This window comes from Galleria mellonella, unplaced genomic scaffold (genome assembly GCF_026898425.1).
Source record: "Galleria mellonella isolate WM207_F2 unplaced genomic scaffold, CSIRO_AGI_GalMel_v1 utg65, whole genome shotgun sequence".
Taxonomy (NCBI): Eukaryota; Metazoa; Arthropoda; class Insecta; order Lepidoptera; family Pyralidae; genus Galleria; species Galleria mellonella.
Genome location: NW_026442138.1, coordinates 5,019,269 through 5,044,625, shown reverse-complemented (window position 1 = coordinate 5,044,625; position 25,357 = coordinate 5,019,269). Strand labels below are relative to the sequence as shown.

General features: G+C 31.6%; 1 protein-coding gene across 1 annotated transcript in view; it reads left to right on the top strand.

Annotated features, from left to right (window-relative positions):
• LOC113519720 (zinc finger protein 541) overlaps positions 1-25,357 on the top strand; it is a 344,226-nt gene that overhangs the window by 265,371 nt on the left and 53,498 nt on the right. The window contains exon 5 of the mRNA XM_026904897.3: positions 9,151-9,305. Coding sequence (XP_026760698.1) covers positions 9,151-9,305 — 155 coding nt within the window. The remainder of the gene's footprint in view (positions 1-9,150; positions 9,306-25,357) is intronic.

Here is a 25,357-nt window from a genome sequence, read left to right as displayed (position 1 = left end):
TGTGTTTTAATTAATCTAAATCTGAGACGATGTCTTCGAGTGAAACACATCCAATTTCAAGTTCTATTTCTCTAAATAATATCTGTTTACATATTTGCGCTGTCGAAATACAACTTAGCGTGTTTCAGTTACACTCAGCCGCCGGCGTTTTATGTGTCAGAAAATGTTACTCTAGCACAACAATGACACACTGTGTCGTTGTATAAAAGTTCTTGTGAAGAGATCTAAGTACAGTTTTCCAATACATTTACGAAAGGTTACCTTCAACGAGACGTTACAATTTAGTCAAAATGTCTAGCATTGAAACGCAAACAAATAAAACAAGATGAACTATAAATAATGTTTACATTTAAACGTACAGGCATTTACATATGTATATTAGAAATTCTAAATAGAACAGAAATAACATTGTTAAGTGTACAACGTGTATGTTTCCAGAAATATCCATCGGTTTGCAAATATACATAATAAGATATCGATGTCATGAAGGACCCGAGGCGTGGGCCCGCGAACCGAGCCGACCCGGTCACGAATATGAATAATTTTCCAATCTCACCGTTTATTCACTCCTTTGTCTGCCGTTTTTGGCTCGGAGACAATTTTATGACGACTCGTAAATGCCTTATTCGACGCAGCGTTTTTTCCTAACTCGTGATAATATGATTCGCAATAGGCTCGCGCGCAAATAAAAAAGACTTTCATAATATTCAATATAAGTTTAAGGAATGTCTGCTTTTTTATAAATAAATATGAACTGTTACAAATATTAAACATAAAAACAACAATTAGAATTGCCTCGGGTTTTTTAATTTGAAGTTCAATTCCATAATGTTCCGAATATAGTTGACAGTTCTTGGCAAATAAAGACTCTAAATAAACTTTGTTAAAATATGCCAAGAATTTATACACATGACTAGAAATACAACCTAATAATATTCATAAGTTTTTCAAATACAAAAAACTCACAGGTGTGTTTAATGATAAAAACTATATATATATATATATATATATATATATATATATATATATATATATATATATATATATATATATATATATATATATATATATATATATATATATATATATATATATATATATATATAAAATAGCAATTTTATCAACAACGTTACCAATATTAAGGAATGGTATATATTATAAAAATCAATAAACATATACGTTTTTTCAATGATTTTTTAATATATTAATATACCAATCAATTAAATAAATCATTAGGCTCTTTAAATAACAAATAGGTCTTATATGTAAATTCCTAAATATTTAACCTTAAACATTACTCCAATTTATTTTCTATTTATCTGCTTTAATTCTAAATATCTGCTATATACTGTTTAATAATATTATTACTCTGATAAGAGTGGAGTTGAAGCTATGAACGCATAAAGTATAAGCTAAAGTGAACGTTAAACACGCGGTTTGAGGCTCTTTACGATGGCTCATTATAGCAGCAACTTAGCAAGTAAGAATATGAGCTGAAGGAAGACTCGTAATATGTAGGTAGACTCGTCGCATTGTATTGTAAGACAAATATATGTATTTCTTCAGCTTAAATCACGTGAATTACTTACGACAGTAATGAATAGCGTTTTCTAACTACTTTTTCGTTTTTATCACAGAAACGCTTTCTAAATAAAATTAGCAACAAATTAAACAATTAATTATTATCTTTTATTTATCCATATATTGGTCATCAGTAGATTATCTTTATAATATAGTCGTAACAATTATTCCTTAATTTACATTTTCATTAAGTTCTATTGAATATTACACATTGGATGTTGATTAGCTTGGTGAAATATAAATGTTACATTTACTACGAGGGCAGCAATTGACAATTGATTGTGACACGATTATGACATAGATATTATTATCAAATTATTATCTCTCTATTTATTTCATAATACCAATTTCGTAGCACAGTATGACGGTACAAGATCGACAGTCTACGTGTGCGGTGTAGCGCGTAAACATGTAGCACGTAGCTCGTAGCACTCCGAGCGTAGACGTGATGTGCCACCTACACACGGCGTGTGTCGCGAATCAAATCACTATTCAAGGAGTACAATGTTGTAGTTGATCTTCCTCGTACAAGTGAGACATAATGTAGTTGTACGAGATTCAACCGTGTCGTATCGATCGTATGTTTACAGTTATGAACACGGAAACATACATTTCGTAATACGATGTGAACGTACCTTTTTGGTGCATACGTGTTGCAATATAAATACATCGTCAAAGTTATTGTTATACGTATATTTCGAGATAAAGCTCTAAGTGAAGTCTGTATTTTTAGTAGAAACGACAAATGTCTGATAAGTTTTAGTTTTACTAAAATTTGACTCGTCTAATTTTAATAAATTTGTCTCTATAAAGTATATCGCCTGTAGTTTGCGATGATAATAAATTTCTTTTTAAGTATACATAGTATATCAATAATCAATTCTCCTTTTTATTATGTTATAACTATTTATATATTTACATCCAAATTTACATATATGTAAACACCGTATTTAATAAATACATAAACAGATATGATTTTTCCAAATTATATACAATAAATGTAAAATTAAACAAATTTGACCGTAAGTTTAAATAAGTACCTATACTTTTTTCTTCATTACTATTTAATAGTAGAACAACACTAAATAATGACGAAAACAATGTTGCAAGTGTGATAACATGCGTAAAGTGCCATACTGTTAATATTGTCGTCCCGGGAACTCAACCGACCAGTCTAAACGGAGGTCCCCATAGGGCCCTCTCATTAACTCATCTAACTTTAACAACCTCATAAAATAACTCAAAAGGAAACTCCGCCAGGGAAGTAAACTGACGGGATAACATAAAGATACAAATACCTACAAAGTTTCATTACACTATATTTCATTATTGATTATACATTTTGGTTTAAAACGTATTTCATAGGTTTTAATATATTATTTATTTCACTACGTATTTTTTTACTTTTATATACAATCGTCTGTGTTCGACACAAAAGCCAAAACTGACACAATTTCTCTTTGTACGTATATTTGTTTATACAAAGTGAACTTTATCCAATAAATACACAAAAAAATAGCATAAGTTTTAAAATTTAACTGAATTATTTTAATATTGACAAAAACAGCATAAAGCACTGTTGAGTCATGTAAAATAAAAAAAAATACATTTTAATTTTATCCATAATCTATTATTTCTACTCATTCATATATATACAAAAATTATATATACAAATTCAATAAATAAGTACCTAAAAGATTCAATAAATGATCAATGGGAGACTCTGTACAAAAGTCGTTTGCTTGGGTATCTCTGTCCCATTCGTGTTTCAACCGTAAAGCAATTGTGTTTGCATGGCTGTATTTCGGTTTGAAGGGTGGGATATGGCAGTGAATTTATAGGGTACAGAGGAATAACACCTGAGTCCTCAGAAATGGCAATGCATGGGAGGTGGGCGAAACAGTATACTCTGTTGTGTGCATGGTACTACTCATGTCTATAGGCGACGGTTACCACTTTCCATCAGGTGGGCCGTCAGCTTGTTTGCCATTCTAAGTTGTATAAAAAAAATGAGTGACTAAAAAAATCTACTGATAAAGAAAAAGAAAGATTGTGTCCCGCAAAAAAACCTACTTCAGTTAAACGAAACCAGTTATTTTGATATAAAACTATTGAACCGATTTTGATAAAAATTTTACAGGATATACTTCCGAATTAGTCCTATACTTACAGGATAGACCTATTAATCAATTGTGACAAAACCAGTTATTTTGATTTAAAAATTATACTACAGAAATGATGTGAATAAAATTTCCACCAATCCGTAGGTATTTCTTTTCAAACAAAAAAAACAATTTTCTAATATGGTTTAGAACTGGCCGAGTTATGAACTAACGAACAAAAAAACTACGGAATTGAGAACCTCCTTCCTTTTGGGTTTCTTGTCAGTTCTTCTCATTTCGAAATCATTCCGAACTGACGGTAGATTTAACATGTCATATGAGTCTGTAATAGACCTACAAGATAAGAATAAAGATATTTTGAATTTTGAATTGAATTTGAAATTGATTCAAAATAGAGTGCATTTAAACTAATTTTGCCTTCTCTTTTAACCATCGTATTTATAGTTAGACGTGTTCCCAAAATGTACTTTGAATATAAATTTTCTTGCAATATAATTTCTAGACATATACATTTTCATTCGTAATAATAATTTCACTATAATTATGTCTTGTCTTGTGATAATTATTCATTTTTGTAATTAAATTTCGGACAATTTGAAATGTAACTAGTATACTAATGAGAATTTTATGTTTTTATATGTATCTATGTTTCAAATATCTCCAGCCACCCAAAAGGGCCCTCAACATTGTATCACCACATGTAGTCATATGTATGTGTAGTAATACAAGCGTATCGATCCCGATAACATTAGATACAGATCGTAACTCACCTCCAGACTTTGTAACAACTTTGAAATTCTAACGGTAATACTCACTTGACCATACACAATCCATCAAGACATACTAGTCTCAGGTGGATAAGAGTATTCATCATCTTTGAAATAAGAAATCAAACTTATGAACAAAAAAACTTTTGAACGGTTTTGAATAAAATTTGATACATAGGTAGATTATATATTAACTTAGCACATAAGATAGCTACGAGAAATAATATTATAAATTTGTATGTGAGTTTGACTGTTTGTTTGGTACCTTATAGCGCCTTAACTGCTTAACCATTTTTTTTTCTGATGGATGAAAATGGAATGGTAACCCCGCCTGCGCTAACGGGATACGCTGGCGGGACACCAGTGAAGGATGATAGATGAGAATGAGAACAGGCCAGTTAGACCATCATGATGAATTCATCAGGAATTAACCATGATAGTTTCCAGGAGGAGCCGCGTGGAGGTCGACCTGGTTGGGTATATTGCTAGCAATGGGATTCTCAGTCTCTATTACTAAAAATCCCTTTCCCCCCCTGCTTGACCAATTACTATGAAATTCGGTAAATACGTATATCACTGGTTGACCACCATTATTTTTCATATTCAATATTCGAGTGTTGGCAGTCCCACGCATACTGGGGGGAAAGGTATTGTCAGTAATGAAGACTGAGAATCCCATTGCTAGCAATATACCTAACCAGGTCGACCTCTTCGCGGTTCTCCCTGGAAACTATCATGGTTAATTCCTGATGAATTCATCATGATGGGCTAACTGGCCTGTTTTCATTCTCATCGATCACCCTTCACTGGTGCCCCGCCAGCGTATTCCGCTAGCGCAGGCGAGGTTACCATTCCATTTTCACACATAAAAAAAAAGTCCCACACATACTAATGGTAGCGGAAGTAAACAGAATAATTCTAATGAAATAACCAGTGATATGAACTTCCGCAAGATAACACGCATTTCAATATAATGCGTACATACTCGTACATATATGTTATGGAGAAGGTTATTGACTACTTTTTATTTCGGTCAGTGAACACATCCCGGTCACGTGAACGAAGTTGCAGGTAAAAGCAAATAAATAAGAAAATACAATGTTGATAGTAAAACTATTTTATATAAATCCATATGTACCTAAGCATTGCTTTGATATATTAAATTTATCATTATAAAATATACAATAAAAATATTAAACAAACGAACAAAATACATTATTTAATATACTTATAACAATAATTCCTATAGCGAACGTGGCACTCAAAAATAATAACTTGCAACTACGAGCGTGGACATAGTAAAACGTACTTGTACTACATACTAACAGACTGCCATTGTTAATGCAAATACGAGACAAAATAATTACACTAGTAAGCGTGTTTTGTAAATGTGTACACGTGACAGATCTAAATGTGTACGAAATTGAAGTTGCAAAAATTGCGAAAATTCACGTTTTTGTTATAATTTCAATTTGGGGACATTCGGAACTTTTTTGGGATTAAATTAGCAATTTTTTTTTCTACCAATTTTTGAACAAAATATTTTTTAACATTCTAGAATATTGTGTTTAAATATGTAACTATTTACAGTGTAAATATATAAAAAATGTTTAACTTTGTGGTTTATTTTCCTGATTTATATTATATTCATGTACATTTTAACTTTAAGCAACTTATATTAATTTAATATTAATACACTTCAAAAATTAAAAATAATAAGAATTTATTTTGTTAACACTCCCACCAAATCAGCTTCAAGCATATATTGTATAAATTAATGTCCTGCTTTTCTATCTCACTCTAACATATATGTTTCCTCTCTTTTACATTACCAATTTATATACTTTATAATGTAAGATTACGAGTATACTCGTATAGGAATAGTACCAAAACAACTGAAGGAATGCAAATAGATACCTAGACAATTAAATGGATGAAGCTAATGAAACGTTAGTCGAAGTTCTATCCAAATAGTTATCTATGCACCAGTTGTACAGCAAGATATTAATTACTAAGTATTATTCAAATGCCAAAAGTGTATTATTATACTCATGTACTTGAAAATAAATTGAAACTTTAAAATGTTAGTTTAGATGCTTATATTATTATGTGGTAAATATAAAAGTGACGATAAGAACTTGTAAACTAGTCTATTTAAATGAAGATTATTTCTTTTCTTTTTTAATTTCTGATAGTTGTATATACATTTATTATATAAGTAGCTAGGTATTATATGTATTTATTTATACTCGTAGTATATGTATCTATGTAATATTTTATTATATATTTTAATATTTTAATATTTCATATTTATATACTTTGTACAAAAGTCGATTGCTTGGGTACCTCTGTCCCATTCGTTCAACGTCACGTTTCAACCGTGCAGCAGTTGTGTTTGCATGGCTGTGTTTCGGTTTGAAGGGTGGGATATGGCGTGAATTTACTGGGTTTCCATGGTACTGCTCATGTTTATAGGCGACAGTTACCACTTTAAATCAGGTGGGCCGTCAGCTTATATGCCATTCTAAGTTGTATAAAAAAAAACTGTATATTTGTTTATATATCGATTAATGTTAATACTAATTCATATTCTAAATATTAATAGCTGTAGCACTTTAGCTGCCCGCTAATGACATGCTTTCTGGCTGTATTGGGTTGACTGGAAGAAATCTTTGTCAGAGATAAGTCCACCCTTGCTCACAACATTTATAAATGCATTAACAATGTAATTTACATGTGCAATAAAGAATATACGAGTATATAGTTTAACTACATGTTGAAATTAAAATTCCTAACTTCATTAAATTTTTCTTTACTTCTAAGTGTTAATACTCTTATCTCCAACTCAAATATCTCAATTAATTGTACGCTAAGGACTGCCACGTAGCCGACATCAAACTTTCCAAGTATCGCCCACATCTTTTCTCCATCCACGACATTACCAATTCATCACTGCGCACTTTGAAAAGCGCCCACTAAGTTCACATATATCTCCCTTCATAGGTCCCTCAAAGAGATCGGACATCATTTTTCTCCGGCGCCATTAGTAGCAATCGGTCAGTCGAGATGGATATGCGGTCCGCACAAACATAAACAAACTAATGGCTGCCATCGAGTGACAAAGAACTTCACATCACGGCCTAAAGCCGGCGAATCAATACAGATCGCTATGGACCGACCGACCCTATCCCTTGTTTGATTTGCCAGCCTCCGATTCGGCCTACGTCATTGCAAGATAGTTATCAAGCATTCATCTTCAGAACTCTGTTCGGGATTCGGCGGGATCGTGTATTTGTGCATAGAAGCACATTGTTCTTAATGCATGTATTCCAACTAATCTTCTCTGTATGTATAATGAATAATTATTGAGTAACCACAACTACCTACGCCTGTTACATTTGCCTGCGCTGTTAATTCATGTGACTAACAAACGCTCAGTGAGTTGTGTGGATCTAGTTAGTGCCACGTGTGAAACAGTGATAATATTTATTCGTATATACAAAAAACTGTGTAGCTAATCCGTAATATGTTAGCTAATATGCAACGGAAGATTGCAAAATTTTTCGGTTATAAAATTTTTCGATATATCTTTAATATTATCGAAGATGCATTGAAAATTTTCAATTCTCATCTCATGGAGAACACATCTATAACACAATGAAAAGCGATCGCCTTTGAAAAACGCTCTCACAATCAATAATCTGAAGCAAATTCGTTTATAGCGGAATAACTTAAATTTTGAGTTTTCACAAAATTGATCCTTTACCCAAACAATCTTTACTTTCGCCTAATTCAACAGTTTTTCTCGGCCCAAAGAGGAAGTATAAATTCAGAATTTCGCCTTGCGTACACTTTCGACCTACTCTTGTTTGCGTTCGGTCCGTTCTAAATTAATATCGAACGTCGGAAATTAAGGACAGCGAAATTATGTTTCAATAATGCTGATATTGGGTACTGGACGCCTCGAACTGATGGTCCAATTTATTTCGGAAGGGTACAGTTTTGCTATTTACATAAAGCAAAACTTTATTAATATAATAGACGATTGTATGCGGTAATGCAACGTTAATTAGAAGGTACTACACAAACTATGTTTCGTGTTCTTCAATTTCTGAAATATCCGGAAGTTGCTGTACCGGTTCTTTGTAAAAGCTATGTCCAATTATATGAATTTGAATACTAGAATTTCATTGCAATTTACCATATTTCAATGTTATAACTATACAATAACTTTTACATATAAATAGGTTGCTTTATAAAAGCAATTTTAATAAATATTTACTATGTAATTGATTATATACTATTTTTGAGCATGACAGTGTATTCTTTAAAATCCATGGTCACCACTTTTTATCATAAAATATATAGGAAAAAAAATTACTCGTATAATTTCTATATTTTCATGAGGACTTGAAACTAAAATACTTTACGGTTTAACTTTTTTACTTTCACTATTTAAAATGTTAAAACTTACAATTTAAGCTCATTGAAAGTATGATGCTCTAAAAGGATAAATAGATAGATAGATAAACTTTTTTATCTATTTATATATCCTTTTAGAGCAATTTACAATTTAGGCTCATTAAAAGTATGATACTCTAAAAGAACTATTCAGATGAGCCATCATCTTGTTTGCTATTTTATGTATCACAAAGGAATGTTTTTTTTTTTTGTTACAGACTGCACAACATCATCATCATCTAATGGCGTTGTAAGCGGTATCACACGAGTCTCAGTAGCGGTGACGGGTCTGGATTCGCGGCCGTCAATATCTGCCAAAAAAGTGAGGCCGAAACCTGCCTCCCCAAACCGACAAGGCCCGCAACAGTGTCAAGTAAGTAATGAAATAATAAAAATAATTCTCGCAAAGAAACAATAAATAAATAAACGAATAATATCAAAACGGCTTAGTTTAGTTTCCTTAATCACAATTACTGCAAACCCATAGAACTTGTATTTTTTCAATGACTCGTCTTCTAGACTGGCAGTATTTAAAAGGAACCTTAGATATCGTACAAGTGGTATTTTCTCATCACCATCAGATCAATTACCAGTTTGTTAGCCATTCTAATTCATAAATAATGATTAACAAAAAACTTCTCATGTTTATACACACTTTTTAATAGGGTAGTCAGAGTTTAGTTGACTGTTATCCGTTAACGATTTATATAAAATTTCTCCTCTACCCAAAGGCTGTCTTGAAGAGATTGCTTTAACAATAAAACCACCTTTTGTACTTCATAAGTGTAATATTTAATATATTATTGTTTAAAGTACTATTTTTGAAATGGTGCAATAAGTGGTAAATAAACAAAATAAAAAATAGACATAAATTTTAAAAACAAAAATAAGATACTCGAAACATTAGTATAACGTGATAGGTACTTCTGCCATTAAATTCTAGTGTTTTATTGAATGAAAAGGGATCGTTCGCACGCCGTTACGTTAACTCCGTAAATATTTACCAATGAGGGTTCCGTAAACAGCCTAATTGGCACTTACTGCGCCCTACACGCAACTAATCACAACTACATACAGCAGGTACATTCGTAATGTGTCCTGTCTATTCTATATGTGTGGTATGTATATACAACGATCAGTAGTAACATCTGAATACATTTGCTTTCACTTACCTAAAAGATTAATGTACATTTATTAACGATATATAATATATTACTACAGTAATTATTAATACTCAATTACTGTATTCAGAACGTTATTTTTATATGTGTAGTAATATTTTTGATGAATAAATGTAATATAAAAGTACCATAATAAGTACTTACAACAAATAAAATCATGAAAATGACTTGAGAAAACATTACGAAAACAGTATTGCTGTGATAAATCTCAGCGGGAAAATTATTGTAATATACGAAGAATCTCATTTATATGTATAATATGTATACGTATAATAATCACATATATGTAGAACCGCAATATATAGATATAGCAAAATCTAAAAATAAGCAATACTGATACTGAAAACAAATTGACTGAAAGAATGAGATGGAGAAAAGGATTTCGATTTAGATCTGACAAATACACGATAAAATCCTCTGATTTTTTTCTATTATTTCAAATATGAAATCTCTCTGATTTATACCCAGACATTTACTACCCAAGAAGTTCCATACCATCCCATATATCCCATCTCATGTATCCCTCTTGACAATTCAGATTTTATTTTATACAGTGTAATTTTCATCGATGAAACTGCGATTATCCTATTTATTAGAGACAATTCGATTCAATTAGTTTTAAAAAGCTCCCATTCGAGGTTTATGCATGAGACTACAGCGTGGGGTTCTTCAAAATGGCGGTAAAGAGGTTTCTTCAGGGTCGGCAACACACGTGTAATAAATAACCCTGGTATTGCAGGCGTTCATAGGCTACGGTAACCGCTTACCACCAGGTAAGCCGAATGCTTGTTTACCACCTCAGTAGTATAAAAAAAAATGTAAATTACTTAATATTTACTATTACTAAGTCAGCAATATATACTCGTATATAGATACAACCCACTTGATTTTCAATCTGTTTTTGGTAACATTTCCCCTTCGGTTCACCATCGCCGACGACTCAACCAATCTCATTTATAAATGTCAATATCACCACAGACCTCACTCTAAATATATACAATAGATATCAGTTTAATGATTTAACTGACATTTCTACATTAACATTCCATTTAACATTTAATACAAATCAATTAATATGACATTTATTTTTCTCTACCTTTGTTATATAATATATTAAAAATAAATACATTATATAAAAATATTTATACAAAGATATAAATATTTTATAGTAAACAAAATGAAAAACACAATAACAATATTAATAAAATACGTATATCAAAGTAAATAACATTTACAGACAAAGGACTAAATACCGGGATTTCTGTTCCACGAAAATCCATTGCAACGACGTAACTTTATTCGAAATATGTACAGAAATTCATTTATTATTTGAATGTGTCTATTGTGTTATATTTGTGTATACATTTGATATGTTGTTTATTATAAGAAGATTTAAAATATTATTTTTAGAGACGTTACTTTTATCCATTACGATTTCATTATAATACTGTGAAATGCACATCACTATTTCAATAGATATTAAGTATTTTGAAAATTAACTGTTTTTAAAATAAAAATTATATAAAAATTAAGAAATTAATGTTTTAAATTTTTTAATTTTAAATAACTTGATTGACTAAAATAAAAAATAAAAATTATACAAAAGGCGGACTTAATGCTAGTAGCTTTCTCTACCAGATATACTTAGTTTATTAAGTAGTAGAAAGTAAAGAGCACGTGGCTTTCTTTCCTATCTGTTTACTAAACAAAAAATATACGAGTATATTATTTATCTATAAATTTCTATAGCAAATTTAAATTAACTTAAATATAATGTATAAATAGGTACCTAAATAAATTCCTTTGATATAATAAGCAACAATAGAATATCACAGAAAAAGAAAATTGCTGGAACTTCACACAATAATAGCTTGTATTACACATACAGCCAATAAAACTATATCGAATGATAGGGGCACGGAGAGTCGTAAAACTGGAGAAAGGTAATACAAATACTAAAAGGCTCTGAGTGTTTCATTTCCGATCTTTTTCGTATCGGGTCACGCGACTATGCGAATTTTGCTATGCCGATGGCAAAATAAATTGCCTATCGAATGCTTACTAAATATTTTCCTTTTTTGGCGCAAACCCAATCGTCGGGGTACATATAGGCGTGTCTGTGCCAGTTTTCCATTAAGGAAAAAATTTGACATCAAATATTTTAGTTTATTTAATGATTTGCAATGTCCAAATAAGATTTCATGCGTGAATATTTTTTCTTATATTTGTATTTATTAGAGGAAACTTATAGCTATAGTAACTTAATAGGTAAAGGAGGGAGTACAATAACAAATTTGATTTCGTGGAATATTTCCACAGATAATTAATATCTTTAAATAAATATGATAACGTTATGTGCCACTATATTTATTTTATACTGTCATGTAACTTATGGTGTGCACACAATTAAAACGGATAAAAAAATACCACCCCAGTTGTTAAATCTGTTAAGAGGTTTTGACACAGATAATAATAACTGTTCTACGTAGATATGAATCATTGATTGTACCATTGATTTCGACGGTCGGTATATTATAGAAAATTTATTACAAAATATATATATAGAACTTTACAGCTAACCTTCCTACAGTATGGGTATGCCATTTTTTTTATGTACTGGCTAGTTTAGAAAGCAATCTCTATGAAATATATAATAACACACAAGTATACGATATGACAGAGGCCCTTTTTAGACATAATTACAGAAAAGTTGAGTATACATACAGAGAAAAATATAATTTCTTTTTTAATAATCGGGTAATATTTTGAAATATACCTTACAAATCGTCTATCACTAACTAGATATAGTCTTTAAGGCTGTAGACAATAATAAAAAGTATTTCAATAATAACAAACAAGAAACGTAAGATGCTAAAAAGCACTTAATATGAGTATGTGGTAGTATTTTCGTGAGGATATTTTATGGACTTTGTCTACGACAATGCGTTTCTTCCTAACGTACGCCATGTAGAGAAGTAATACCCAACGTATATAATATAACCGACCTAAAAATGAAGTAGCGTCCGACCGAAACAGGTTTTACAACCGAAACCGAAACCGAACTTTTGGCCTTGGTCTCAGTTTCAGCCGACAACGAAACCAAAATCGAAACTTACTGAAATATATAAAAAAAATCTCTTCTATACTGAAATCTAATGTATTTTTTTTACACAATTATTTACACAGAGACACAGATAGTTAAAGAGTATATGTAAGATATATATAAAAACATGTTAAAATTATGACTTACTCTTTACCTTAAAAAAAAAACAACTTTTAGTTAGACACACATACAACACAAACACACATACAAAATTTTGGCGCAGCCGAAAGTTTCAGTCAATTTTTGGCCAAAAGCAAAACTAAGGCCGAAAGTAATAAACCAAAATATATATCGCACACTATTGTTTCATAAGAAATGCAACATCTAACGTATTTTAATGAAAACAGGTAATGAATCTTGTTATTACTGATCGAAGTTGCAACCCTATATTTCTATATATAAACATAAGTAACAGAATCGTTAAATACGTACCCTCTTAAAGATGGGATCGGAAACTGTGTTTGTAGGTCAGCCGAATATCAACAAAGGGATAAGGGACATCCCGCAATCGCGCACCCCTTCCTATGCGAAATACTTAATTGCCTTTCTTTGTGCCCCCATAAACGAACTAAATGTGAATGCTACGAAAGCGTATTTTAGGGGGCCGGTTTGTTATTTTGGTATGTGCTAATTAGACGTATTGAGGGGCGTGTTCATTACTCAGGTATGTACTAGTTAGGTAAATTGGTTGATTAGTGACTGTGCTATAAGAATTCTAAATTCCAAATGATTTTCAATAACTTGTAGAAAATTAATAATATCTCACAAAATACAGAGTTTCTTGCATTTTTAAAGATATAAGAAACATTTAATATCCTTTATATACATATTGTTCAAAACGTAATTTGATAGAAGCACATTCATAATATAATATTAAAGAAACGTAGGTTACTAGGTTGAATAAAGAAAATTTATCTAAGAACTAAATTCACCTATGTACCTACTACTTGTATCTGTAACTACTCATACATTTCATTGTAATTCTTTTATCATCATCATCATCATTTCAGCCATTATACGTCCACCGCTGGACATAAGCCTCCCCCATAGACTGCTATAAATAACGGTCCTGAGCCACCTGCATCCACTGACTCTCTGCAATGCATTTCAGGTCGTCACTCCATCTAGTGGGGGGTCGTCCTACACTGCATTTACCCGTACGGGGTCGTCACTCAAGAACCTTCCTTCCCCATCGGTTGTCGGTTCTTCGAGCTATGTGACCAGCCCATTACAACTTCAGCTTGCTTATCCTTCGGGTTACGTCGGTTACTTTGGTTCTTTTGCGGATATTGTCGTTTCGGATTCGCGCACGCAAAGAGACTTCGAACATAACCCTCTCCATAGCCCCCTGAGTAATTTAAAGCTTTTGCATACAGGCAATCGTGTAGGACCATGTTTCGGTTACATAAGTTATCACTGACAACACGCACTGGTTAAAGATCTTCGTCTTCAAATTCTGAGGTGTTTAGGTTGAAAATCCGTGGCATAGTTTCCCTAACGCTGCCAGCCGAGTTCAATTCGTCGATTGTCCTCTCGGTCGAAATGTTTTTGTACAATGTAGTTTTAACATTTTAATTTCAGGACACAAGATTTCTATAATAATTTATTTATTATTTTTTAATATTATTCATTTTCTAACCAATTTTAGTGTAATTTATATAAAGTGTAAATCCTTCATCACGTTCTTCAGATATTATCTATAAAAGATATACCTAATATAATATTGGAACGTGGCATTGAAGCATTTGTCATGGTAGAGGGAGTGTGAAGAAGTAAGAAAGAGAGAAGGAAGTACGTGTCGTTATATTAATGTGTTCATATTAACGTAAACTCAACAATTTTTTTGTTTATAGACTCTCCTCGTAACTTTATAAAGTCTGTCCTATTTAAAATACGAGTAATTTCTTATGTGAATTGTTCCCATTCGTGTTTCTACCGTGAAACAGTTATGTTTGCATGGCTGTGTTTCGGTTTAAAGGGTGGGATATGCTGGTGAATTTACAGGGTACAGAGAAATAACACCTTAGTCCTCAGGAATGACAACGCAAGAGGGGTATCATGGGCAAAACAGTATACTCTGTTATGTTCATGTCACTGCTCATGTCTATAACCGTTAGCTTGTTTGCCATTCTAAGTTGCATAAAAAAATGTGTAAAAGTTATATTGAAAAAGAAAAGCTTGACAGTACATTAAAGATATCATCTGATATGAAATAACGCGCGTTCCAATTTTCATCAGAAGATGTTTTGAACACTTGACACAAAAAACTCTCACTCAGCATTGAACCGATTTGTCGTAACATCAACATACTAATTAATTTTAGCTCAATTGAAGCCGCTTCTTTTTGTGAAACAAAATCTTAAATTTCTAAATAGATTACCACATTATATGTACTGTGTAATCTGTCTCAGATAAAAACATTTCAGTACATAATTGTGTATTAAACGAAATTATGTATAACGAAAGCTACACAATTATATAAATGCCCTGGCAATATCATACTGTACATACATGTTTTATGAGAAACAAATAAAGAACATCCGGGAGTACAACTCAGAATACTGTTACTCCTACTGTTTTTAATACTTGTTTTCGTTCATTGGAATTAAATACGTAAAAGTAATTAGAACAGTTTCAAAAACATCATTTACCTTCACATAAATAAGTACCACACGATCACGCCAATTGCTTTGGTTCTCACACTATATCCCAACGTAAAAACCAGCCCTGCTAGACAAATGGCAAACGAAGTTACCGGAAGATACGAGTATGTATTCGTTAGCGCAAATACAGGAAACAATAAGACAGCGGACGTTCCTGTCTCGTTCTATCTCATACACGTAATAGCGAAAACGTACTTATTGATAGATTCTTTTATCACTTGTCTAAGGAGGCTCCTATGTCATAAGAAACCAAACAACGGATATCCGGGATCACAACCGTAAACACTCAGAACCGTGTAAATTAAAAAAATAATTTCTTAACTTACCAAGACTGGAATCCACTACCTTATTTACACCAATAAACACGCCTAGAATTATTTATTATATACCCAAGCACATTTTGAAATCATAAGTTGATTTTAACGAACGCGATTCCAACTGATATTACTAATTGGACCGAGCTAATAGCCTGATGGTCCTTGCCAATTAAACCTTATTGATGTCGCTTGCCGTAGATCTTCGGCCGACCCTCGTCTCGTTTTAACCCCATCTCGGTTCGCTGCTAATAATTAATCAAGCAATTAAGATGATCCGCGAAACGTTACAGATATTTTCGTTACAATTCCTTGGAAGCGGGTCACATTTACTGTTAAGGATGTCCCTCCCATCTGATATAATTCAAAACGAGTGAACCGATAGTCTAATGTAATAAACGTTATGTTGTTATTCTATTTCAGCCACGTTACTTATAAGTAGGTATCATCATCATCGCAGTAAGGGACTTTCCCCATAAAACATAATGGATCTCAACAGATGACGTAATGGGCACATGTAATAGTACTAACCCGTGGCTTTGTCCGCTTAATTAAGATAATTATGTTAATCTGTCGGTCGTACAAGTATGATAGACTAATAAATACATTCTATACACTAATCCTGTTATGCAGGATTACAAAATTTGTGCATAGACATGGTGTAATTAAATCCACGCAAATATTTTCTTGTAGAATTTATTTGCATCGTAAATACAATAATTAAGAAATGATTTTTTTTTATTTATATACTCATTCATTTTTTAATAAATATAATGTCTTATTAAATTTGTAATATTACTTTAAATAATAAATAATTTTATTAAATACTTGCCACGATTAATAATATTAAAAATGAAAAATTAATTTAATATTTTTTTCTCATTTGAACATTTAGCGGTGATTGACAACCTTACTAATATAGCGAAGGGAATTTGCGACACCAAGCCCACATTACGCGCGCCAGCTGAACTCCAAGCACATCTAAATTAATTACATCCCCGAATAATATCCATTATGGCGTCAATCTCTTAAAATTTCATTCACTCTGCTACCCCCCACTTTATCGGAACAAATTATGACGGATTCTTATTTCATTTAACGATCCGTGACTTGAAAACTGAAAGCCCGAAACGCGCTGCGAATGCCTAATGTTATTTAACTTCTTACAACTTTATTGTTTACGATGTACTCGAGATGTTTGTTCGAGATGCTCCCATTGCTCTCCGGGAGAAACGCGAATAATTTCAAAAGACCATTCATGTCGCGCACTCCAACTTTCGTTACATTTTACAAAATTAATTTTCAACATGTATAAGGTCGTTCACGGCGAACGTCCATTTTAAAATTATCGTTTTTGATAACGATTACACATATAAGCAAATATTACGGAGCATCGTACATCTTTTACCTAATATTAATTATATTACCAGCCCAGACATACTAACAGCAACTACCTTATGTAAGTATTCACTTCGAAAGTAATACCCGAAAAATAGATTGTAATAAATACGATTCGCTAAAACAAATACTGTAGACTAGTACCGTACCGTACCGTACTAGTATCATACCATTACATTATTTTCGATCCATAATTCAATAGATGATTGAACGGGAAACATCTAATTCCGGGTTAATTTTTCCGGTCTTTCGGACTCGGGATTTCATTCTCATGGTTGTTACTATACTACGATCGTGAACGAGTCATAATCCTGTTATATAAATAATCAGTGTCCATTAAAAATTACGGTAAAAAATTTAAATACGTTTCCTGAGAAGAAATAAATATCTTTTCCACGAAACGACCATTTTATACAAAATTATTGTAATCACTGTTGAAACAACATTACTGTTTTTTGCAAAATATATACTATTAGTTGTATTCTGGGATTCTTTATCATCATCATATTATAATATCAGCCTTTAAATGTCCACTGCTGAACATAAGCCTCCCCCTTGAGGGTTTTGCCTGTAGTTGCCACGCTTGGCAAGCAGATTGTCAACCGCAGTAAAGCTTTGAAGATGTTTTAAAAGAGACGCTGCTACCCGTCCCTCGCCCTCCCTTAGTCGCCTCTTACGACACCCACGGGAAAGGAGGGGGTGACTTATTCTATGCTAAGACATAGACGTTTATTCTTTATCATAATTTACTTAAATTGTAACAGATACACAATAGAACTGTATAAATTATGATAAAGAATCTTAGTATTTGTGAATTAGGATATGTTTTAACTGTGTACCGAATCTAATCGAAAATCTGTCTTATCATTTACGTGATTGAGTAAACATCTTTACTAATTTTCTCATTCGTGATATTAGTAGAATTGCACGTGACTATATATAGGGATTCAGAGATCATGTTTACACAGTACTGCACGTGATCATACATAAATTACCCTATAGTCAAATTAGTCCTTGATTCAATGTCTCAACAGGATCCAGATATTCAACAAGAATGCAGACGAAGTCGCAGCTATAACTAGTTAACAGATTAATCATTTTTAGATTAATTTATTGTATGTATTATTCATTACACCTGTCTGTCATTAGAGTAGACAAAAACACTTTAAAAAATTAAATATTATATATTAATTTTTGCTGGCGTCACTTTTATTTATTTATTTATTTTATCAACTGAGTAAGGTTTCCAGTTTCCCAATACTCTCACTCAGGAAAGCATCAGTACAGCAATACATATGTATAATTAAATGTAATAATAATAATTACATTTAAATCACATAACCATAATAATATCTATATCTTAAATCTCAGAACACAAACACTTTGTGGTCATTCGACGAAACCCCAGCAAGTTGGAGGTAAACACGTCCAGTTGTGGACAACGGCTCAAAACATCATTGAGCAGTTTCAATGCAATAGAGAGTGGAGCTTGCTTAGCCAACTCTGTTCTTCTTATTGGAATATCAAATAAGTGCCTTCTACGTGCTCGGACATAGTTAGTGGGTGCTCCTATTGATATTGATACCAAATATGTACCAAACACATTTGGTCACATTTTTCCTTCCGTACTAATTTTAATATACAATATAATCAATTAAATTTAATTTACGTCTCATTTCAAGTGTATCATAGCACACCATTTATAATTTGTTGCATTAGACATTAATAATTTTACCCAATGAATAAGTTTATAAAGTACACTACACTAGTAGTTAGCTCTCTCTCTCTTTATTTCTGCAAAGAAGATTTGATAATAAGATTGATAGATATTAAGATCAGTTAAAAATCTATATAAAATCCCCAATAAATCAGTATGTCATTGTGATTAATGACTGAAGTTATAGCATATATTTGCACTTGGATGGAAATTAATGACCTGGGTAACGATGTACTTTTTCATTGTAAAAACATACTTTTTGTTTCAATATAATATCTGAAATGGATTCAAATATATAATTATACCATGAGCATGACCACAAATGTACTTAACGAATAAATCTGTATTAATATGCCTCCATTTAGAAGCTGATTTCAATTTGTGTCCACTAAAACGATTTTGACAGCGCAGCGGTAGATAATATCGTGGTAATTGAAAATACTGTTTAATTGCCTATTTAGTAGAGATCTAATCGATTACCGAAATGTAATTAACACAAACTGTAGTGAAAATTACCGCACAATCTTATTATTGTCTATATTTATCATCATCATATCTTTAACTGTCCACTGCTGAACATAAGCCTCCCTTGGAGGTCTTGGCATTAGTGCCATGCTTAACAGACAAGTTGGCAACCGCAGTTAGGCTTTAGAGATATTTTAAGAGAGACACTGCTGCCCATCCATTGCCCTCCCTTAGTCTATTCTTACGACATCCATGGGAGAAGAAGGGGTGGCCTATTCTATGCCGGGACCACTGAGCAATGAGCAATTTTTATTATACTCAATATAAATATGAAAATTTAGATATGTATTACTTAATTACACTTCAACGACTCAATCGATTTGAATAAAATTTAGTATTTATTTATTAGTTATTTTTATATATTATTAGTAGTATTTATAATATAGATTAAATTTAGTAATATATGAAGTCCTAAAAAGAAATTTGTAGGTCTTTATGTACTAAATTACGCGGGCAAAGTCTTAGTCTTCACAAAACTTAATATTAAATACTAAACATAAATAACAATATTAATTTAATAGACATAAATAATAATGTAATATTTTACCTTATAAAAATTCATATTATTTAGTGTTAAGAAATTTAAATATATGTTACCCGTTCATGCGTAATCGGATGCAAATCCGTAAAAGGATTTGCATCAACACGTCTCATGTTATTAGATTTTGTTTACTCTGATAATGTGCTTCCTTGGGATATAACATTGGGAGTCAACATGAGCAAAGACACGACAAAAGTTAGTGCATTCTAATGTATACGTCTGTGTCTTATATATATTGTCTTATATTAAATTAACTAAACCAAGTAATTTTACTAGTTAAATATTAATGAATATTGGTGTGGTGATAACATAGTGTCTATTTCGTCATGTGGAATACTTTGTACAAAAATTGAAAAAAATTTCCATCCATATATAATATGGAAAAATATACGTAATCTACTAAAAAATGGGGACACTCAATACTTAGTTACATTAATTAATATTAATAATGAATGTAACATTATTATCACCATATCAATCTTTAATCGTTCACTGCTAAACATAAGCCTGCACCTTGAGGGGTTTTGCCAGTAGTTACCACGCTTGGCAGACAGGTTGGCAATCGCAGTTAGGCTTTGGAGGTGTTTTAAGAGGGACGCCGCTGCCTATCCCTCGCCATCGCTTAGTCGCCTCTTACGACTATGACGGGAAAGGAAGGGGTGGCCTATTCTATGGCGGGACTACAGCGTCCTTCTTAAAACATCTCTAAACCTCTGTCTACGGCTGCCAATCTGCTGCCTGCCAAGCGTGGCAACTACTGGAAAAACCCCCCAAGGGGGAGGCTTACGTTCAGCAGTGGACAGGTAAAGACTGATATGATAATGACTAATATTATAAAGAAATAAGATTTGATTGTTTCGTAATTGAATTTATATTAAATAAACTTAAAAATTACTTAAACAATTTTAAAAATATGTGACGAGTGGCGGTCTTCCACTGTGCGTTTTTCAAGGCACTTTCATCCACGCACAACAACTTTTTTGAATCAACTTCCAGCAACAGTATTTCTGAACCGATACATCATAACTTTCAAGTAAAGAGCATAATCCTTTTTAAAAGGCCGGCAGCACATCTGCAATGCCTTTGGTGCTATGGGTAATCATGGGCGGCGGTAGTCACTTACCATCAGATGAGCTCGTTTGCCGCATGTTATAAAAAAATCTTTCACCTATAGAAAGCTACGTTATCAACATATGTTATATATTATTTCAGGTAATTCTCTCTACCCGTGCGAACCCGGGTCGAACCACTAGTCCTTTATAAATATGGAATTGAGTGTCTTTTTTACCTTTAGGTGGATACAGCTTAATAAAGTTAATATACACGTACCGCTTCTTTTTATTCCAGTCAGCGAACATTTACCGGTTACGCGGACAAAGTTGCGGGTAAAAGATAGTGATTCTATAAGGCCATATAATAACAGACTTAGGTATTATTTTTGAGAACGCCATAGAAGAACACTCAAATACAAAATGCAACTGTACGTTTGGGCATTAAACTTGAGCCCCGGCCGAAGTGTAGCCAACGTGAGCCAGCGGCGTTGGGAACCTGCCAGACGCTGATAAGCCACCCTAAACATATATAATTTTGAATATATGTACGTATATATGTAATTGATGATGGATATATATATATATATATTCAATATAATTATTGAATGAGTATTATTTATTATTCAATTATGATTCGAGATTATGCTATATTTATGTATTACTGTCCTGAAGGTGTCGTAAAAGGTGATTATGATAAAAAGCACAATATACCATGGCAAGATAAAGAAAATTTTAATTAAAATTCTATACCGAGCTGTCTGGCATATGTAATAATAGTAGGCTATGTCTTTATTTTGTAGGAAAGGCTGGTAAGCGTTAATGTGTTAGTAATAAGTTATTAAGGTTTACTTAAGTATTATATTTTTATAAAAGTAAACAAACGACCGGCTACAAGTACACACGTGTTTTTTTAAACAAAAACATCCATCTTAATTACTGTAATGTAATCTGTGCCTCTAGTGAGAAAGGGTATAACTCAAGTTATAGCCTTTTTCTTTTTTAGGCTACTTTAAATAAGCAAATTTTTCTCTTTCGAATGGTATAAGAATCGTAACGATATCTTTAAAAACAATAGAGATAGTAAACATGTAAAAGGCTACAATTAACAAAATATTTGTGGTAAAAAAGTCATAATTAGAAATAAAACTACAATATTTTACAAAAATTATTTTTGTAAAATGAATCAGTTCGATTTGAACCCTTTTACACCATTTAATAGCGATTATTTTTTTATAGCGTAAAATACACATCATTGTTTTTCTTCAATACTTCAATAAAATAGTTTTAATTCAACTTAAAACTATTTTCACGTCATAATTTTAATATTTTTGTTAAGTGTGATTAGGTATAATAGAATTATTTTTAAAACTATAGGTTTTACACAAAAACCGACAATTTCATAAGAAAGAGGGGAAAAAATTACTATAAATGCAATCATTGACTTGTTCAATTAGCAAATAATAAAAGCAGCAGAATTTTTTTCTTTATTTAAAATAGTTTTTTGGCTCTCCTGAAAAGTGACCATTTTGAATTGAACCCTTTCTCACTAGAGGCACAGATATATCTGTGCCTCTAGTGAGAAAGGGTATAACTCAAGTTATAGCCTTTTTCTTTTTTAGGCTACTTTAAATAAGCAAATTTTTCTCTTTCGAATGGTATAAGAATCGTAACGATATCTTTAAAAACAATAGAGATAGTAAACATGTAAAAGGCTACAATTAACAAAATATTTGTGGTAAAAAAGTCATAATTAGAAATAAAATTACAATATTTTACAAAAATTATTTTTGTAAAATGAATCAGTTCGATTTGAACCCTTTTACACCATTTAATAGCGATTATTTTTTTATAGCGTAAAATACACATCATTGTTTTTCTTCAATACTTCAATAAAATAGTTTTAATTCAACTTAAAACTATTTTCACATCATAATTTTAATATTTTTGTTAAGTGTGATTAGGTATAATAGAATTATTTTTAAAACTATAGGTTTTACACAAAAACCGACAATTTCATAAGAAAGAGGAGAAAAAATTACTATAAATGCAATCATTGACTTGTTCAATTAGCAAATAATAAAAGCAGTAGAATTTTTTTTCTTTATTTAAGATAGTTTTTTGGCTCTCCTGAAAAGTGACCATTTTGAATTGAACCCTTTCTCACTAGAGGCACAGATATGTCAAACAATATTTTAAATCGGTTAAATATTCTTTTTTATCTCACCTACTACAAACCAATAATCAAATTTTTCTCCTTTATAATATTAAGATTAGGCAAAATATTTGACGTTCGCATAAACTGAATTGTGATAGCATTAAAGAGCTGTCCCATAATATACTGGATGGTTGCCAAGCCACTGCAGGTAATCCTACTACGGATTGTGGTTATGTTCCTGAACTCTATGGTCAGAAATTTTGTAGATAACTTTTTATAACCATAATCTATCCCTTTTAAGCATATACATAGTTCCAACTATGTGATAGATTTATTTAAAAGATTATTGACCATTTTTATTATTTCAGCCGTTAACTGTCCACTGCTGAACATAAGCTTTCCTCATAAGGGGAGTTTTACCAGTAGTTGCCACGTTTGACAGGCCGGTTGGCAGTTAGGCTTTTAAAGATGTTTTAAGAGGGACGTAGCTGCCCATAACTCGAGCTGAAATTATTATTATGTACGGTCAACATAGTATATAATACATGAGATCGATTAGTAGCATTCTAAATATAAGTTTACGACTATGGTGCAATTATAAATATTTTGATAGACCATTTAAACGTCAAAAACTAAAATATCTAACATATTTTTTATTATATATAATCTATATAATAAAAAATATGTTTGTTTATGTAACAATTATATTATGTTGTATTAATATCAACGTGAATCGTGTTTAAAAAAAAAAAATTTTAATGTAATACTGATTATATTATTATGAATCTAAATGTAATTCTGTATTATTATATAGAACGTGCATTTGTAGCGAGCTTTGATTACCCTAGCTAGATAAATGTCGTTTAAGAAGGAAGTTCGTCATCACGTTACAGCGCTGCACTGTAGCGAAGACGGTAAAAGCAAAAAACTCCAGCCTTTGTACTCTAGTAACTATCACAAGCACTCAATTATGTACTTTGATATATTTTCTGTTTTCAAGGCAAATCTATGGAAATTTGTAACAATATAATATTAATAAGCGTCTGTAAACATATTTATTAACGAATTTTATAAAAGTTTTGTTTATTGTTTTCGCTATGGTTAAGATAAAATATAAAGAAAATTTTTAGTTTTAAATATTTGATATTTTAAAAACTTGTTGTTGTTGTATTAAAATTATTATGTTTTCTATCAATTTTTTTAATAAATGTCTGACTACCCAAACAAATAAGTAAAAATAAATGTTTGCCAGCCATCAATCAATTCACCCCCAGCTATCTATTACAGATGGGATGGAAACATTTATGTGGTAATTGCTTTGGATTTGAGGAAGAGGCTTTAAAATAAAAAAACATTTCTTGTGGAATCAATATGGGAATATGATACCAATTGTTAAAACATTCTTCTAAATGAGTTCAGAATGTGTATCACGCAACACACACACAAAATATATTAAAATTAAGAACCTTCTCATATTTAAAATCGAAAAATAAAACATTCAATAAGAAAGACACTTAATAAGCATTTCTTTATTAATGTAAAGAAATTAATGGAAAGGTCGAGAAAATTTTTCTCTCACAAATCTAATAATACTTGAATTAACCTTACTGTACGAGCTTGTGGTCTAGCCTAAAGTCAAGCTGTCGGTTCGGATCCAGACATCTACTTATCTTTTGCTCGATAAAACCGTAAACATATTACTGTATGCGGTTCAGACTCGCCGTTGGTAATTTTTCCCGGTAATGTAATGTAATAATTTATTAATAATAATTCAAA